The sequence below is a fragment of the Magnolia sinica genome, chromosome 19 (assembly GCF_029962835.1).
Source record: "Magnolia sinica isolate HGM2019 chromosome 19, MsV1, whole genome shotgun sequence".
Taxonomy (NCBI): Eukaryota; Viridiplantae; Streptophyta; class Magnoliopsida; order Magnoliales; family Magnoliaceae; genus Magnolia; species Magnolia sinica.
In genome coordinates this window covers 41,086,883-41,107,228 of record NC_080591.1, presented here as the reverse complement: position 1 = coordinate 41,107,228, position 20,346 = coordinate 41,086,883, and the positions used below count along the sequence as shown (strand labels likewise).

Below are 20,346 nucleotides of genomic sequence, written 5' to 3'. Positions count from 1 at the left end.
GTTTTCCTTAAGAGGGTCTTTGCCCACACTAAGGATGAATTTGAGTATACAAGTTAGGTTAGGCAATCCATCCATAGGATACAATGAAGCTTAGATCTCTATCATCAATCTTCAATTAGCAATTTTGGTTGATTGACCCTAGACATCTCTTAGCAATGAATAGGTTAGAAAGTAGTGTCTGTTTTCTATTTTTGTAGTGACATAATAATAGCCTGAAAACAATGCAAAAAGTATAAGGCCGCTTAAAGCTTTTAGCAATGAAGCATGTATGCAAAGTGCCCCACACCCAAGCCCTTGCACGTGTCTGTATTCACGTGAGCAAGGTGATTAACACCCTTTGCAAATGTCCCTTTGATGATCTAGAACAATGGCTCTATTACATGGGGGCATTTATAGGGATGTTCCCTTTCTCATCCATATCCGATGCAGGACTAAAGGTAGTTCCAATTTTGAAAGCATTTAGAGGGAAGATGAAAATGAGGATTCCGAAATGGAATCTTTAAAATTTACAACAAAATAGCATATCTTGGACAAGTACCAAACAAGCTTATGTTTGCATTTTTTTTTAATTGTTTCTTTTAGTGTGGCGTTTCAGGTGAAGAGAAGGATAGATTTGGTTTATGGGGGAGGGAGTGTGGGATTGATGGGTTTGATCTCCCAAGCTGTTTATGATGGAGGCTGCCATGTTCTTGGGTAAGAAATCTGGCCCTCAAAAACATAATTTATTTATTAATTTTTTTTAAAAAAAGTTCTGTTCATGAAAGCTTTTGGTATACCAGCTATGGATTTCTAGGATTAGTGTCTTTTTAGTATCTTTCTTTTAATGTGACTGGCAAGGTACTGTGGATATATGTCATGACAACATTATCTATTTATTTATTTTTGTAAATTGACGATTTCATTAAACCTCAAAAAGTGTCACGACAGAAAATTTTTGCACAAGGGAATGCTTTGTTAAGCCCCATCTTTTATTTATTTGTTTGTTTTTTCTTTTTAGTTTTTTGAGAGATGGTTAAACTTGTAATTGTGCTGTGGGACATTTTCCTTCTCTTCATAAAGTGAACACCATGGTTTATTACAACTCTAACATGATATGCAAAATGGTTGTTTTGAACTACAGTTCTCTGTCAGAGTTTGGTGTCCTTGGATTCGAGTTGGGTTATTCAATGGAAAATCCAAATTCATTGGTTGTGTGAGAAGCAGTTGATACATGTCTTGTTGTCATCTGATAGGGAAGAAGACAATTGAACTTGAAATATGCATTGGACAGAATGGTAACACTGGAAATATAAAAGCTACCAAGCGTAGTATGTCATCAGGTTTAGAGATGAAGCTTGATGAGCTGCGGAAAGAGCTCTCTTCAAGTCATGAGGGAATATTGCCACATACCATTCTTTCCACCCAATAGATCAGCACGTAAAGCGCTGAAAAACCAACTTCCATGGAGCAGCTAAGGACTAGCCTGGTTCTGGCTATTATAGGAGCAATTTTCAAAGGGCTAATGGTGGGTGATCCACTCTTCTCGTTGCATACAAGTGGGGCAATCCAGAGTTCAAATCACTTCAGCCTTTTGACACCACTCGTGCTAGGAGTAGACCATATAGAGGATTTGTTTTTATTTATTTATTTACATTCAAGACCATTCATTGTAATATTTTTTTTTATTGTGTGGTAATATAAATTTTGTTTAATATTCAGTTTTATTTGTATTGCATCATTTTTATGTTTCAAATATTTAAAAAATACAGGTTTTGATTGAATTATATATAATAATAAAAAAAATTACTGGCATGCTAGGGCCTTTCAAATCCATACAAAAGCTTCTCCCGGCGCTTGTGTAGAAATCTTACGGCGCTTTTTCGCAAGAAAAAGTGTCCACAAACCACTTTGACTGGCGCTCTAAGTGATTTCTACCGGCGCTTTTTCGCATCGGCAAAACATATAATTAGCGGTGCTCAAAAAAGCGCCGATAGAAGTTACCTAGCGCCGCCAATACTTTTAGCGACATACCCATTTATCAACGCTCGACTAGCGCCACTAATAGAATCGCCGGCGCTTTTAGGGAATTATAGCGGCGCTTGTGAGCGCCGCTGAAATTCCCATTTGTTGTAGTGCTATCCATATTCCGGCCCAATCTTTGCCCCCATCTAGTACCAAAATTACATGTGCACACATAGCTGGACATTTTTTAGTTGGATGGCAGGGGAAGATCACTAGGCCTTTTTTTTTTTTTTTTTGGTTTGAAGAGCTATGAATCATTTTTATTAGATGATGGCTTGATGACTAACAAGCTAGAAAAATACAAAAGATAGGAGATTAAGGATCTAATACAGAGCGAGCTACATTGAAACAGCCTACTTGTACTCACAAGTCAGGAATTACTCTCTGAATCATACCATATTTTTGAAATGGCTGAGTCCATGACAACAGCTAATATATTCTTATAGTCTCACACCAAGAGCCCAAGTAAAGAAGATTAGAAAAAAAAAAGGTATTTCCAATTTATTCAATTCGGTCTAGAAAGAGAATAGTGTGCCAACCACATGACTGAAAGCACAAGAAATTTAAAAAGATGAGACCTATACCTTCTCACCAGCAGACACATTCGTTCTTGCTTCAGCTTCTCCAGCAGAAAGACTTCCAACGGCAACTAATGGCAAAACTGCAAGTAATCATATTGCAATCATTTGAGTATGATGTTTTAACTTGCACATATTTCGATGTTCTCTAAATATGAGATAGTTGCATATGGAGCCCAACTAGTGAATTCCTACTGAGGTATGCATGTCATGGAACTATTTTAAAATTAGTTACATATCTTCCAATTTGAGGACTAGTCTTTGATAGAAATCCGTGTCTAGTAACTTTTTTGTTAAGTTGGAATAAGATCTTCATTAACCCTAGATGCCAAGCTTTTTGGTGTTCTTACCTGAAATGTAGATGCAGTCCAAAAATAAATTGTAAAAATTTGCATTAAATGATATTCAAATATTTAATTATAATATATGAAATTAATGTCTGGTTGTAATGAAAGTAGAAAGATACTTAGGATGGATGTTCAATATAATGTTCTCCATGAAAATCTCACTTACCGATCAATAGGCAAAAAATAAGATGCAAGAGAGATGTAGTTTACAACTTTTTGTATGCATCTCCACATGAACAAAGGTCCAGACATACACTTATAGACCTTTGGAAAGAAAAAGAAAAGCAGAGAAAGAAATTAAAAAAGTGACGATGCATTGGTAGGTTAAGAGATCATAAGAAGAATGCTTACAAGGAGATTCAAATGCATGAACAACTTGATGGAAGTGTCTTCTTCACTTGCAAATATTATAAAATGAGATGCAGAAAATATGAGCATCCATAGATAGCCATATACTAATAACACAACATACGATCATGCATTTATCAAAGATCTGTCCATTATCACCCACATTGACATATCACAGTTAAATGTAATCATCATCATTAAATTAGCCTTTTTTCCAACTAATCGGGTTCTGCCATCACGGTTTAATGTAAAGGATGAATCTTAATAGCAACTTTACTTATAACAGACTGGAGCTCAGGTAGTGGAGCATTGGCACCCTCGCCTACAGCTACAACTACTCTAGAATCTGCTTTTGGATGAATAGATTTGGAAAATAGCCATGTCCCGTGAAGCTTGGGAAGTCAATTGCAAGCTGCTAGTACACAATATATGTGCCACATTAGCTTCTATAACAACATCACACAACTAGAAAGAGATTTTATATATGTAAAAATTTGGAGGTCTAGAGGTAGATCTAGAGTCTAGAGGCCTAAAAATTAGCAAAATAAAGACAAGATTTGGAATGCAATTGTAAAAGGAATAGTAATAGAGGCAAGGCTTTACTTAAAATTTTATTGCCAAAAGAGAAAAAAAGATTTGTTTCATTTCCTTGGCTCTATTATCCAAAATGGGATCCACTTGAACTTTGGATCTGCCCCATCCGTCAGATACACCATTCCATGGTGGGCCATGGACTTAAAAATAAAGTCAATCCATGACTTGGGTGGGTCACACCACATACTATAGTTGAGAGGGGTTACTCTCCCATTAAAACATTCATAATCATATATTGGGCCCACTTAGATGTATTCATGGATCCAGACCATTTATTATGTGTGTCCCACTTGGATGAGGGGTCACACCAAGTTTCAGCCGCATCCAAAACTCATGTGGGCCCCACCAAGTGCTTTTATATCTTTTAGGATGTCTTCACATAGTTTTAGATGCTATGGTCCACCTGAGTTTCGTATATGGATGAATTTTGAGATATCCTATAACCTAAAGGGAACACATCAAATGCATGGTGTAAGGCCTGTATCCTAGTCTGTACCATTCCTTGGACTCCCACGATCTTCCCCGTCGAATCCTTGTAACTTGCGACCTATAAACAATATTTGCGCACGACCCTAAGTCGCATGCTGTAAATTTGAGTGATTTGACCTGATACTTGTACCTTAGTGACCGCACCGTCGTCGTGGTTCCAACGCTGCGTCTTATGCACCAATGTGATACCCGGGCTAAAAGTTGTGGGCCCGCATATATATCGAGGAAGCACCATGCGTTGTGAATTTCGAGAGATTTCAGAGAATCTCTACCCACCTTTCCCATCAAATAGTCAAGTACACATCCCATCACAAACCCATTCCTTTCTTTTCCCCCAAGGCAAGCAACCCTCCCCAAAGTCAACTCTCATGTCTCCTCTCTTACACACCCATTGTAAGGCCTGTATCCTAGTCCGTATCATTCCTTAGACTCCTGCGATCCTCTCTGTTGAATTTCGGCAACCCGCGACCTGTAATCGACATTTGTATGCAACCCTGAGTCGCATCCTATAGATCTGAGTTGGCACAACTTGAAACTTGTACCATCGCGACCGTACCGTTGCTGCGGTTCCAACGGCGCGTCTTGCGCACTGATATGATACCCAGGCTAGGAGTTGTGGGCTCGTATATTTTTTGAAGAAATGCCACGTGTTGCTAATTTGAAGAAAATTTCTACAACCCATCACATCAATCAATCAAGTACTAGTCAAGTACACAACCCATACCTCTCTCATCCCTTTCTTACCAACAAAGACAAGCAACCCATACCCCATGCCACCTCACCCCCCATAAGTCAACTCTCTCTTACACACACCCATCCCTCTCTTACACTACCCATTCCTCTCATCCCGTCCTTCTTACACAACCCCACTCCTCTCTCATTTCACTCCATTCTCTACCATTTCCCAAACAACCATGAGAGAAGAATCCTAAGGAGAGAAAACTTTGTGTGTGGCTCACTTCCTACACCAAGATCCCTCATCCTAGCCCTTCAACCTTCATCAACCACCATCATAGAGAGAGCCAAGGAGTTTGGCATTCCATCATACCAAGAAGATCCAACGGTAGGTGTTTTGTAGGTTTAGAATGTGTTTTTAATGATGGGCCAAGTGGGTCCTACTGATTGATGGTATGGATATCACTTTGGACCCTAGGTGTGGCCGATGGCCCACCATGATTCATATGATCATCCCATGATGGGGCCATTCTCCATGTACCCCATCATGATGTTTATTTTCCTTATATGAAAAGGGTCTTCTAGACCTTGCATTTTGGTGGACAAGGGATCTCCATCGTTGATTTTGATTGGTGAGCCCACATGTAATGGGACCCACTTGATGTATGTTGTAATGCACGGAAGGGGGGCCCCATAGTGTCGGGGTCCCTCCACCACTCGCATCTCTCTCTCTCTCTTGATGTGTGGCCCACGTTGATGAATTGAGTAGATCCACACCATCCATCAGTGGCAGCCACCTTGTTGTCCACTTGCTGGAAGGTTTTAGGCAGGCCTGAATGAAGGGAAAAATACAAATATCAACTGATCCAAACTTTAGTGGGCCACATGTGCGTGGACCCACCTTGATGTACATATCCTATCCATCCGTCCAGGTGGCCAGGGACGGTGGACCCCCACTTCTGATGTATGTATTATATCCAACCGTCCGTCCAGCGTCCAGGGTCTGGACGCTGGACGCTGCTTTTAAAAAATAAATAAAAATAGTATAATAGTATAATATATATTACATAACATATGATGGTGGGCCCTACGTGGGACCCATCCATGTGGAACGGATTGGCTGGAGTACTTACACCAGCTATTAGCTGATGTACCGATGTCAGCAACTAGGACCCACTGATATGTATGGGTTTCAATCCACTCCGTCCATCCGTGCAGGGCCCACCTTGGTGATACATGTGATCACTGGATGTGGGGCCCACCTGGATGACGTGCTGCCTCTAGCACGTGGGGCCTACTAGATGATGTGTTGTATCCACACCGTCCAATCCATGGACGGTGCGAAGTAGGTTGGTTGGACTACCACACACCAGTTGTATAGCTGCTGTATGACGTCTACAAGTTCTATGGGTCCCCCACGATGTATGTGCTTCATCTTAACCGTCCATCTAGACGGTAGGACAGCGGGCCACGCCAACAACAATAGCTATTATATTAACGGAAGCAAGTTCTACGGGTTTAATAAAAAAAAATAAGATAGATCCATCTATCAGATGGACCACACTACAAAAACCAGTGGGATTGAACGTCTACCATTGAACCCGTTTGGGGTTAGAAGTTATGGATCGATATGGAATTTGTTTTCCTCTTAATTCAAGTATTTGTGACCTTATGAACAGATTGGAAAATAAACATTTTTGGTGGGCCTGTGAATTGTTAACGGTGAAAATCATTATCTCCACTGCTATTTGCGGTATGGTCCAGATGATCTTCCAATATGATTCATTTTTTGGGTAATGTTCTAAAATGATCTCTACAAAAAATAGATGTATGGTGTAGATAGTTCACCTAGAACAGTGGGCCCGACTTGATGTATATGAGGCCCGTTGGTGCTGCCCATTGATGTGGCCCACTTGATGTATACGAGGCCCATTGGTACGGCCCATTGATGCGGCACACTTGATGTATATGAGGCTCATTGGTGCAGCCCATGTGATGTGGCCCGACTTGATGTATATGAGGCCCATGTGCTGTGGCCCGACTTGATGTATATGAGGCCCATGTGATTCGGCCAGACTTGATGTATATGAGGCCCATGTGATGCAGCCCGACTTGATGAATATAAGGCCTATGTGATGCAGCCCACTTGATGTATATGAGGCCCATGTGATGTGGCCCACTTGATGTATATGAGGCCCATTGTGATGTATTTGAGGCCCATGGGTTGAGGTCCAATGTGATGTATATAAGGACCATGAGTGAGGCCCAATGAGACGTATGTGAGGCCTTTGTGTGGGGCTGAATATGATGTATATGAGGTCCATTGCGATGTGTGATTCAACCATGATGTATGTAATGATGTTTATGGCGGGCCATGCCTTGGGAGCAATGATGGTTTGACGTCCACATTACAAGAACAATGATGGTTAAATCTTCGCATTGTAACTCCCCTTTGGGCCCATTGTTAGACCCATACTTGTTGTGTATAGGCCGTCTAGGCCCATCTTCGTTATGAAGATAGTTCATTACCATATAACATGCTTAGTATAACTCTATGGTTCATGCCCATACACATATGAATGCTTGATATGAGGAGTGACTGATTATAGTATATGCTATTGGGCAGATTGTTTATGGGACTCACTGATAGAAGTTGCCTACATAAGCGTGCAGTACGCACATGATTGTTGCATGACTGGATAGTGGAATTCATGCATCTCGTATTTGTGTGACATGATTATTGTACGCCCCAGCGACATTAGGGCCGTGGCCTCCACAGGCACATCGTGGATGGCCAGATTAGATACCGAAAATATTGGCTCTAGCACTTGGGCACATAGGATGTCCTTGTGTGAAAGTCCCATAACCTTTTTGGTACCAGTAGATGCTCCAACATCTAGACATAGTGGATACATGAGCGCACGAGTGCCGAATATTAGTAGGCCACATCTCCCACTGTGTCGTGGTCTGTTAGAAGGGAGTGTAGCGTTATCCGCCCGAGTAAGGCAGTTGTAAGCTAGGTTGAGTTTAACCAGCTCACAAATGGGTCCGCTATCAATGAGCCAGGTAGGTATTGTCAGACTACTAGTCAGGTAAATATTGTGGTCCCTTTCACTCGCTGAGCTATGCGGCTAGGGGATAATAGTCAATGTGGAGTGTACTAGACCCCGGTGATATCCCAAAGAGGAACATACTAATATATGTACTTGATGAGGACTGACATGCTTGTGTTGCATCTTGCATATGACATTTGGCTACATAGGCCTCGCATCGCATGGTCTTGGTATGGTTGATAGCATTTATGCCTTGCATCGTATAGCCTTGGTACGCCTGATAGTATTCAGGGACTTATCAGCATATTTCCACATTACTATGATATTGCATACTTGGTACTTGCCTTACGCACACACTTACACCACCCTCTAAGATTTTCGTAAGCATATGCACAACCGTTGCGTATAGGTGATGTTGGATGCAGTAGCGCTAAGGCAATAGTTGAGCTTTTAGAGTTTCGATATCTATATTTATATTTCTCTTTCCGCATTGTACTCAAAATTTTGATATAGTGGATATGTGGTGATGTTGTTTTGTGACTTGGTTATGTTCTATTATAAAAAATTCATATTGAAAATCCTCCTTGTATGATCCCAGGATCGAAATCTAGCATATGGGTACTAGGAGCCGAGAATGGGGCACTATAGAGGCTGTAGGCACAGGATTCGGTGATCAGGAATTCTGTGAACCCGGTTTCTGAGTTTGGGGCGTGACAAAAGTTGGTATCAGAGCATAACTTGGGAATACCTGAGGATCACATCACATATCTACTATGAACTTAGAATAAATAGGTACTGAGTCCGAATAACTTAGTGATTTTCTGATATAGACCCTTAACGTGTGTGCCTTCGAGGATTCTCATGGTTGATAGCCTTTGTTCCTTCCTTTAGGACATGCCGCCTAGGAGAGTGATTCGAGTGACTCCCACTCCCCCGTCCGAGACCAGCGCAGCCCCGACAGCACCCATGGCTACAGATCAGCTTTAGCAAATGCTGCAGGCGATAACTATTATCCTTCAAGGGCAGGGCAGGGCAGGTGGCCCACTATTACACTAGCCCAGGCATAGTAGGAGCCCGTGATCGCCTTCTTCGAGAGTTCCGACAGCACAATCCTCCACGCTTCCAGGGCGAGCCAGACCCTACTGCAATAGAGATATGATACTCTGAGGTGGAGAAGATATTCGACACTATGAGATGTACGACCCAGCAGCGGGTCTCGTTAGTTGTATTTCTTCTCCAGAGCGGGGCTCAGCACTGGTGGGCATCAGTTACCTGAGTGGTAGTGGCCGATTTCGAGTGGACTTGGGAGGATTTCGTTGACCGGTTTGATCGAAAGTTCTTTTTCAAGTATGTTCGATAGTAGCGTGCATTAAAGTTTGAGACTCTGGTCCAGGGGCACATGTCAGTGTCATAGTATGAGGCACATTTCATCGAGCTATCGAGGTTCGCGATGTATCTTGTCGATGATAAGGGGCAAAACGCCCGCCATTTTGAGAAGGACTTACGTCATGCCCTCAGGAGCCATGTGGTCGGACACATGCTTTCAACATTTGAGTAGATTATGTAGAGAGCACAGGTTTATAAGGTAGATTAGGCCGATTTGCAGAGGATTCGTGACCGCAGAGGAGATTAGAAGAGGAAGACGCCCTCCCATAGCTCCCATCAGCAGCAACATCATCCACAGTAGCGACGCACGACCCACCCAGCATTCTGAGCACCAGTGGCACCCCTAGCACCACCTCTGGGACCATTCCTAAGTGCTTGCTTTGGATGTGGTAGGACAGGACACCGTTGACACAAGTGTCCCCATCCGCAGCAACAGCAGCAGTAACATCCACAGCAGCAACAGTAACTACAACACCAGCCTCCAAGACCTTCCTCACAGCATCAGAGGCAACGAATCAAGTCGCCATAGCAGCAGCAACAGCATCAGAGACCTCAAAGGGGACATGCACCTCCCTAGTAGGCTCAGGGCATATTTTATACTGCCCAGTAGGACCCTCGGTCATTAGGAGGGGTCATCGAAGGTACTCTCCCTATTTCTCCATACATTGCACGTGTGTTGTTTGACTCTAGTGCATCGCATTTCTTTATGGTTGAGGATTTCTACCGATCGACTGGTTTACCGTTGGAGTTTGCTCATGAGGGTTTGTTAGTATCGACGCCCTTAGGGAAGATTGCAGTGTTGGGCCGATTTTGCTCGTCTTGCCCCGTTCTAGTTGGGGATATCTTTTTTCTTGCTGATCTGTTCATGTTGCCGATGTCTGAGTTTGATGTCATCTTGGACATGGATTGGCTCACCGAGTACCACGCCATATTGGACTGCTCCATGAAGACAGTCACATTCTGTATACCCGGCATGCCACACCAGTTTTTTATTGAGCCCAAATGAGAGCAACTTTCCTGCTTATTGTCATGTGCCTTTGAGGAGTCAGTAACTTTGAGTATCGACCAGCTTCCGGTCATTTGTGGTTTTCCCGATGTGTTTCAGGAGATTCCGGGTTTACCACCTCATAGGCACACGGAGTTTCAGATTGATCTCGTGCCTAGTACCGCACTTACTTCGAAGGCCTTGTATCGTATGACATCGTTGGAGTCACCGGAACTGCAGAAGCAATTGGACGAGTTGCGCGAGTTAGGCTTTATCCGTCCAAGCAGTTCATCGTGGAGAGCACTGGTACTCTTTGTGAAGAAGAAGGATGGCTCGTTGAGGCTTTACGTAAACTACCGTGAGCTCAATAAAGTCACGATTAAGAACAAGTACTCGCTCCCGAGGATCAATAATTTGTTTGATCAGCTGCAGGGTGGACAGTTCTTTTCAAAGATTGATCTGCTTTCCGGTTATCATCAGATTCTGGTCCATGAGGAGGATATCCCGAAGATAGTATTTAGGACGCACTACGGTCATTTTAAGTTCCAGGTCATGTCCTTTAGACTGAACAATGCACCCGTTGTATTCATGTAGTTGATAACGAGGTTTTCCATCTATATCTCGATCAGTTTGTTGTGGCGTTCATCACCAACATCCTAATATATTCAAGGACCCGTGAGGAGCATGAGCAGCACTTAGAGATTACCTAGCAGACCCTCCATGCATACCAGCTTTATGCGAAGCTGGAGAAGTGCGAGTTCTAGCAAGAGGAGGTGAAGTTCCTCGATCATGTGATGACGAGGAAGGGCATCACAGTGGACCCCTCAAAGATTGATACATGCGTCAGTGGGCCAGCCACGAACGCATCTGAGATTCACAGTTTCCTTGGTTTGGCGGGCTACTACCGACGTTTCATTGATGGATTTTCCCGTATTGCAGCCCCGTTGACCAGGTTGTCTCAGAAGGGTACCAAGTTCATTTGGAGCGACCCATGTGAGCAGGCATTTGTGGAGCTGATGATCACCTCGTGTCTGCACCTGTCCTCACTCTTCCCTCTGGGAGTGAAGGATTCATGGTTTTTACTGATGCCTCACATATTGGTTTGGGTGTTGTCTTGATGTAACACGGGAAGCTAGTGGCTTATGGGTCTCGCTAGTTCAAGGTCCATGAGCTAAACTACCCCATGCATAATTTGGAGCTGACAGCAGTTGTCTTTACACTAAAGGTGTGAAGGCACTATCTCTATGGGGTTAGGTTCGAGCTCTTCTCTGACTACAAGAGCTTGAAGTATCTATTCTCTCAGTCCGAGTTGAACATGAGGCAGAGGCGTTGGATGAAGCTCCTGAAGGACTATGATTTTGATCTTTAGTACAACCTAGGCAAGGTGAACATGGTGGCGGATGCCCTCAGTCGTTAGCCATGAGGCCTGGTGGCACACATGATGATTTAGGAGTGGAAGATGCTTGAGGTTTTGTCAGCATTCGACTTTGAGATCGACTTGTAGTCTACTATTGTGCAGTTATTGAGTTTGTCGATTCAACCCTCTCTTGTCATAAGGGTGATTGAGGCTCAGCAGGCAGATGAGTTGGTGCAGAGTTATCGGGCAGAGGCAGCTTCTGAGAGTCAGTCAGATTGGCAGATTGGTTATGATGGTGGACTTCGCTTCAGAGGCCGATTATGTATCCTGGATATTCCTGAGTTGCGCAAAGATCTTATGACCCAGGCACATCAATAGCGGTTTTCTATCCACCCTGGCTCGATGAAGATGTATCCCGATATGAGGCGTCAGTATTTTTAGACGGCAATGAAGCACCAGATAGCTAGTTTTGTGGTCGAGTGTGACACGTGCCAGTGTGTCAAGGCCGATCATCAGTGACTCCTTGGTCCCTTATAGCCGTTGAGCGTCCCATTGTGGAAGTGGGAGCACATATCCACAGACTTCATTATAGGTTTACTAAGGACTCAGCGTGGTCACGACGCCATCTGGGTTGTTGTCGATCGTCTGATGAAGTCGACACATTTCCTTGTGATTCGTGCGACCTGGACTTTGGACCGGCTTGCGAGATTATTCATCGATGAGATTGTGAGACTGCACAATGTTCCAGTTTCGATCATTTCTGACCGAGACCCAAGGTTCACGTCATAGTTTTGGAGGAGCTTCTAGACAGCAATGGGGTCTGTTTTGCAGCTCGACACCATTTATTATTCATAGACCGATGGGCAGATCAAAAGGGTCAATCAGATCCTTGAGGATATGCTCAGAGCTTGCGGGATTAACTTCGCGGGTAGCTGAGATGAGCACTTGCGATTGGCTAAGTTCATGTACAATAATAGCTATTAAGCGACCATTAACATGGCTCCTTTTGAGGCATTATATGACAGACCATACAGATCTTTGAGTTGTTGGACTGAGGTTGAAGCGCGGCATATCCTAGGTCCCGAGCTTGTGTAGTAGACATCAGAGGTCATCGACATCATCAGGCAAAGGATGCGCATAGCTCAAAGCCGGCATAAGAGTTTTGCTAATCATCGGCGTCGTCCCTTGGAGTTTCCCATTGGGGACCATGTGTATCTCAAGGTCTCACTCATAAAGGGTATGGTTCATTTTGGAGCGAAGGGCAAGCTTGCCTCTAGATTCATAGGACCTATCGAGATCACTGGGCGTGTTGCCGCTGTGACCTATCGGCTTGCCTTGCCATCTCAGTTGTTTGGTGTCCACAATATTTTTCATGTCTCTATGTTGTGGAAGTGTGGGTCAGACATCATTCCTGTTATTGATTGACAGCCATTGGAGGTTCGTGAGGATGCTTTTTACATTGAGCAGCCAGTTTATATCCTTGATTGGAAGGAGCAGGTCCTTCGAACTAAGGTCATTCTCTTGGTGAAGGTTCAGTGGGGTCATCATAGCGTAGACGAGGCATCTTGGAATCGCGAATTTGAGATTCGTGAGTGTTATCCCCATCTTTTTGATGATTGATTGTATTTTATATTATCTCTGATTATATATGATGCCATGATTTCTCTCCTTTTATGAGTTATGTTTAGTTGCGATGATAGTGTAAATTTTGAGGATAAAATTTTTATTAGGAGGGGAGAGCTGTAAGGCTCGTATCTTAGTCCGTACCATTCCATAAACTCCCGCGATCCTCCCTGTCGAATTCTGGCAACCTACGACATGAAATCGTTATTTGCACGTGACCTTGAGTTGCATCCCGTAGATCTAAGTCAGCTCAACTCGAAACTTATACCATCGCGACTGCACCGTCGCCACGGTTCTAACGCTGCGTCTTGCGCACTAATACGATACCCAGGCCAGGAGTTGTGGGCCCGCGTATTTTTTGAAGAAACACCGCGAGTTACAAATTTTGATAGAATCTCTACAACCGATCACATCAATCAATTAAGTACTAATCAAGTACACAACCCATGCCTCTCCCATCCCTTTCTTACCAACAAAGACAAGTAACCCATACCCCATGCCACCTCACCCCCCATAAGTCAACTCTCTCTTACACACACCCATTCCTCTCTTACACTGCCCGTTCCTCTCATCCCATCCATCTTACACAACTCCACTCTCTCATTTCACTCCATTCTCTACCATTTTTCAAGCAACCATAAGAGAAGAATCCTAAGGAGGGAGAACTTTGTGTGTGGCCCACTTTCTACCTCAAGATCTCTCATCCTAGCCCTTCAACCTTTAACAACCGCCATCATAGAAAGAGACAAGGAGTTTGGCATTCCATCGAACCAAGAAGATCCAACGGTGGGGTGTTTTGTAGGTTTAGAATGTGTTTTTAATGATGGGCCAAGTGGGTCCTACCGCTTGAAGGTATGGATCTCACTTTGGACCCTAGATGTGGCCGATGGCCCACCATGATTCATATGATCATCCCATGATGGGGCAATTCTCTATGAACCCCATCATGATGTTTATTTTCCTTGTATGAAAAGGATCAACTAGACCTTGCATTTTGGTGGACAAGGGATCTCCACCGTTGATTTTGATTGGTGGACCCACATGTAATAGGACCCACTTGATGTATGTTGTAATGTATGGAAGGGAGGGCCCATAGTTTCAGGGTCCCTCTACCACACTTCTCTCTCTCTCTCTATCGCTCTCTTTGATGTGTGGTCCACCTTAATGAAGGGAGGGCCACATGTGCGTGGACCCACCTTGATGTACATATCCCATCCATCCGTCCAGGTGGCTAGGGACGGTGGATCCCCACTTCTGATGTATGTATTATATCCAACTATCCATCCAGCGTCTAAGGTCTGGACGTTGGACGCTGCTTTAAAATAAATAAATAAATAAAAATATTATAATAGTATAATATATATTACGTAACATATGATGGTGGGCCCTACGTGTGACCCACCCATGTGGAACGGATTGGCTGGAGTACCTACACTAGCTATTAGCTGATGTACTGATGTTAGCAACTGGGACCCACCGGTATGTATGGGTTTTAATCCACTTCGTCCATCCATGCAGGGCCCACCTTGGTGACATTGTGGTCATTGGAAGTGGGGTCCACTTGGACGACGTGCTGCATCCAGCATAAGGCACCCACTAGATGATGTGTTGTATCCACACCGTCCAATCCATGGACGGTGGGAAGTAGGTTGGCTGGTCTACCGCACACCAGCTATATACTGCTGTATGATGTCTGTAAGTTCTGTGGGTCCCGCATGATGTATGTGCTTCATCTCAACTGTTCATCTGGTGTGTGACCTTATGAACAACAATACTTGTTGTATTAACGGCAACAAGTTCTGCGAGTTTGATAAAAAAATACTACAGATCCATCTATCAGATGGACCACACTGCAAAAACCAGTGGGATTGAATGTCTACCATTGAACTCGTTTGGGGTCAGAAGTTATGGATCAATATGGAATTTGTTTTCCTCTTAATTCAGGTATTTGTGACCTTATGAACAAATTGGAAAATAAATGTTTGTGGTGGGACTGTGAATTGTTAACGGTGAAAATCATTATCTCCACTGCTATTTGCAGAATGGTCTAGATGATCTTCCGATATGATTCATTTTTTAGGGTAATGTTATAAAATTATCTCTAAAAAAATAGATGTATGGTGTAGATAGTTCGCATAGAATGGTGGGCCCGACTTGATGTATATGGGGCCCATTGGTGCGGCCCATTGATGCGACCCATTTAATGTATATGAGGCCCATTGGTGCGGCCATTGACGCGGCACACTTAATGTATATGAGGCCCATTGGTGCGGCCTATGTGATATGGCTCACTGGATGTATATGACGCCCATGCGATGTGGCCTGACTTGATGTATATGAGGCCCATGTGATGCGGCCCACTTGATGTATATGAGGCCCATGTGATGCAGCTCGACTTGATGTATATGAGGCCCATGTGATGTGGCCCGACTTAATGTATATAAGGCCCATGTGATGCAGCCCACTTGATGTATATGAGGCCCATCTAATGCAGCCCACTTGATGTATATGAGGCCCATGTGATGCAGCCCACTTGATGTATATGAGGCCCATTGGTGCGGCCCATGTGAAGTGGCTCACTTGATCTATATGAGGCCCATTGTGATGTATTTGAGGCCCATGGGTTGAGGCCCAATGCGATGTATATAAGGACCATCAGTGAGGCCCAATGAGACTTATGTGAGGCCTTTATATGGGGCCGAATGTGATGTATATGAGGTCCATTGCGATGTGTGATTCCACCATGATGTATGTAGTGATGTTTATGGCAGGCCATGCCTTGGGAGCAATGATGGTTTGACGTCCACATTGTAAGACCAATGATGGTTAAATGTCCACATTGTAACTCCCCCTAAGGCCCATTGTTAGACCCATACTTGTTATGTGTAAGCCATTTTGGCCCATCTTTGTTATGAAGATATTTCATTACCATATAACATGCTTAGTATAACTCAATGATTCATGCTCATACGCATCATATGTATGCTTGATATAAGGAGTGACTGATTATAGCATATGCCATTGGGCTGATTCTTTATGGGACTCACTAATAGGAGTTGCCAACATGAGCGCATGGTATGCGCAAGATTGCTGCATGACTGGATAGTGTGATTCATGCATCTCACATTTGTGTGACATGATCACTGTATGCCCTTGCGACATCAGTGCCGTAGCCTCTACAGGCACATTGTGGATGGTTGGATTGGATACCAGCAATGTTGGCTTTAGCACTGTGGCCACATAGGATGTCCTTGAGTGAAAGTCTCAGAACCTTTTTGGTACCAGGAGATGCTCCAACGTCTAGGCCGAATGGATACATGAGCACACGAGTGCCGAATACTAGTAGGCCGCGTCTCCCACTGTGTCGTGGTGGGTTGAAGGGGGTGTGGCCTTATCCACTCGAGTGAGGGGATTGTAAGCTAGGCTGAGTTTGACTAGCTCGCAAATGGGTTCGCTATCGATGAGCCGGGTAGGTATTGGCAGACTATTAGTTAGGAAGATAGTGTGGTCTCTTCCACTTGCTGGGCTGTGTGGCTAGGGAGGTGGCAGTTAGTGTGGAGTGTATTAGACCCTGGTGATATCCCAGATAGGAACTGTATTGATATATCTACTTAATGAGGACTGGCATGCTTGTGTTGCATCTCGCATATGATATTTAGCTACGTAGGCCTCGCATCGCATGACCTTGGTATGGCCGATAGCATTTATGCCTTGCATCGCATAGCCTTGGTACGACTGCTGGTATTCATGGACTTATCAGCATATTTCCGCATTACTCTGATATTGCATACTTAGCACTTGCCTTGCACACACACTTAAACCACCCTTTAAGCTTTTCTTAAGCTTATGTACGACCGTTGCGTGTAGGTGACGTTAGATGGTAGCAGCGCTGAGGCAGGGGCGTGTAGCTGAGCTTTTGGAGTTCCGATATCTATATTTGCATTTCCTTTTTCGCATGGTACTCAAAATTTTGATATAGTGGATATGTGGTGATGTTGTTTTTTGACTTGGTTATGCTTGTCGTTATGCTCCATTAAAAAAAAATTCATATTGAAAATCCTCCTTGTAGGATCCCAGGATCGAAATTTGTCATATGTGTGATAGGAACCGAGAATGGAACACTGCGGAGCTGTTGGCGCCGGATTCAGCGATCGGAAATTCTGTGATCCTGGTTTCTGAGTTTGGGGCGTGACACCCATCACCCTCTTAGCCATCACATCCCCTTTCTCTCTCATTTTTTCTACCCATCCCAAGTAACTATGGAGAGAGTGACCGTCCAAGCAAAAGAAGCTCTAAGGAGAGAAAACACCCAAGTGCTAAACCCATCTTTCCCTACCCCAAATCTCTCATCCCAACCCTTCAATCTTCATCATCCTCCATCAAAGAAGAAGCCTAGGAGCTGAGGAAGCCAAAGAACTAAGAAGAAGATCCATTGGTGGGTGATTGATAGGGTAGATCTTTGTTTTGATCCATGGGATAAGTGGGGCCTACTGGTTAATGGTAGGGATCTCATTTTGGACCCTAGGTGTGGCCAATGGCCCACCATGATTCAGATGTTTATTCCATGAAGGGTCCATTCTCCATGGACCTCACCATGATGCTTATTTGTTATCCATCTTGTAATGGCCATCTAGACCATGATCTTTATGGTGGGAGATAAGGTTTTCCACCTAATTTTTTGATTTGAAGCCCACATATTTTGGGACACCCATTTGATGTATGTATTGTAATCTTAGGAGGGCTCATAGCGGCGGAGCCCTCCATCGCACGTATCTCTCTCTCTATCTCTCTCTCTCTCCCTCCCTCTCTCTCTCTCCCCCCCCCCCTCTCTTCCCTACTTGCGGCCCACCTTGATGGATGTGTTTTATCCATGTTGTCCATTTAGTGGGACAACCTTGCTGTCCACCAGTGGCCCAACCTTACTGTCCGTTTGGGCCTGCATGGCCGGTCGGCCACAGAGGCCCAAATGGAAGGGAAAACATAAAGATCAGCTTGATCCTCAGCTCTGTGGACACCCATGTGGATCCCACTTTAATTTATGTATTGTTTCCATGTTGTCCAGCGAGTCCGGCCCACCCTTCTGACCATTCTTGGGGCTTGCATGATAGGTCAGTCATGCAGGCCTAGTTGAAGGGAAATAAAAAATATCAGCTTAGTTTCTGAGTGGGGTGGCCCACTCACGTGGACCCCACCTTGATGTATGTGTTGTGTCCACACCATCCATTTGGAGAGATCATTTTAGATTCATGAGTCCAAAAAAAATGAATGGATCCATTGACAGCAGGCCCCATTGAGATGTATGTGTTTTATCGGCCAGGCCCATTGGATTAGGTGGCTATTTGGAGTTGGCCCACCTCCTGGGTGACCCATACTTAAGTGGGACCTACCATGATGTACGTTTTCATCCTCACAAACCATGGGGCCAACCCACAGCCCAGGCAGAACCGCCTACTGTTGGACGGGCGTCCAGCAGCTGTTGGGTTGAGTCTGCCATGATGTATTTGTTTTATTCACTCCATCCATTCATTATGTGGCCCACCTAGATGGGTCCCACCCTCTGGTGGACCGTCTACAAGTGGGGCCCACCATTTGTATTTGTTTCATCCAAGCCGTCTAGGCGCTGGATGTCCAACAGGCCCAGTGTGTAGATGGGCTGGACGTCCAGCCGTTGGAGCCCACCTTGTTGTATGCATTTAATATCCACGCTGGCCATCTTCGTAAGTCCCATCGGTGACGTGTGAGGTCCACCAGGTACATGTATTTTATCCGGGCAGTCCATCTGTTTGAACAAGCTAATTGGGCCAGTAGCAGGTGGGTTGACCATCCAGTGGTGGCCCACCTTGTTGTAGGTGTTGTGTACTCTTACTGTCCACCCATTGTGGGGCCCATTGATGATGTATGGGCCCCCCACACTCTCCACCAATTTCTCCCGAGCCCACACAAGGGTGGGGGATCGGATTTTTAATGAATCAGATCCAAATTTCAGGTGGACGCACTCAAGGAACAGCTGGGCTGGACGTCTCACTGTGGGACTACCTTATGAGGCCCACCATGCTAGGTGTGTTGCATACACAGTGCCCATCCATTTTTCTAGCCATCTTAAGGCCATGGGCCCCATTGTCTTATGAGGCCCACCATGATGTAGGTGTTATATACATACTATTCATCCATTTTAGGGCTGAGGGCTGTCTATGAGGCCCACCATGATGTATGTGTTATTTATATGCTGTTCATCTACTCTTCCAGATCTCATAGGGCCATGGGTCCCATTGAAGTCAGATCCAAATCCCAAGTGGATCGTACCATAGGAATAGTGGTGGTCAAATGTCCACACCTTGTAGGGCCCACTGTTATACCCATTTTCCAGCCCATCTTCCCTCACCCAGCCATGTGTTGGGCCCCCATTGATGTTAGTGATACCCATCTTCACTTGTTGGGCTATCCTAAACCATTGGGCCCTAATTGATGATGGTGTTTTCCACCACACCTTGTAGGATTACCCAAACTATGGAGCCCACCTTATGTTCATATCAAGCCTTCCATAGGAAATGTGGCCCACCTAGATACATGTGTTGCCTAAGTTTAGTAACCATGCCCAAGGCCCGTGTAAATGTTGAGTGGGCTACCCAATCTGTTTGGAAGGACACATAGTCCTAGATGTATGGACCCTACCAAAGCCCACCTTGTATATGTATAGGCTCCCATAAGAAAGCCCAGTTTATTATATGATAGAGAGGGTGAGGAAACCCACTTGTTGTACATAGATTCGCCCTCTTAACTCACCTTGTTGTATACCCACTTGACTCACCCCATGAGGCTTATCCTATCCTTGTATCTAGTTGCTAGGACCATGGTATCACGTATGTATCATCCACACCGTCCATTTACTTTTTAGGACAAGTGTGAGGCC

At 44.4% G+C, this 20,346-nt stretch overlaps 1 protein-coding gene and 1 long non-coding RNA gene across 2 annotated transcripts in view; one reads left to right on the top strand and one right to left on the bottom strand.

The window, feature by feature from the left end:
- The first annotated feature begins 558 nt into the window (after positions 1-558).
- Positions 559-1,697, top strand: LOC131234757 (uncharacterized). The gene is made up of 2 exons (XR_009165769.1): positions 559-693; positions 1,121-1,697. It is a non-coding gene; the product is annotated as an uncharacterized LOC131234757 (long non-coding RNA).
- An 882-nt stretch (positions 1,698-2,579) lies between these two features.
- LOC131234594 (uncharacterized) overlaps positions 2,580-20,346 on the bottom strand; it is an 80,514-nt gene continuing 62,747 nt past the window's right edge. Inside the window, exons 7-8 of the mRNA XM_058231526.1 lie at positions 9,704-9,963; positions 2,580-2,662 (exon numbers count right to left, since the gene is read on the bottom strand). Of these exons, the coding sequence (XP_058087509.1) occupies positions 2,580-2,662; positions 9,704-9,963 (343 nt within the window). The remainder of the gene's footprint in view (positions 2,663-9,703; positions 9,964-20,346) is intronic.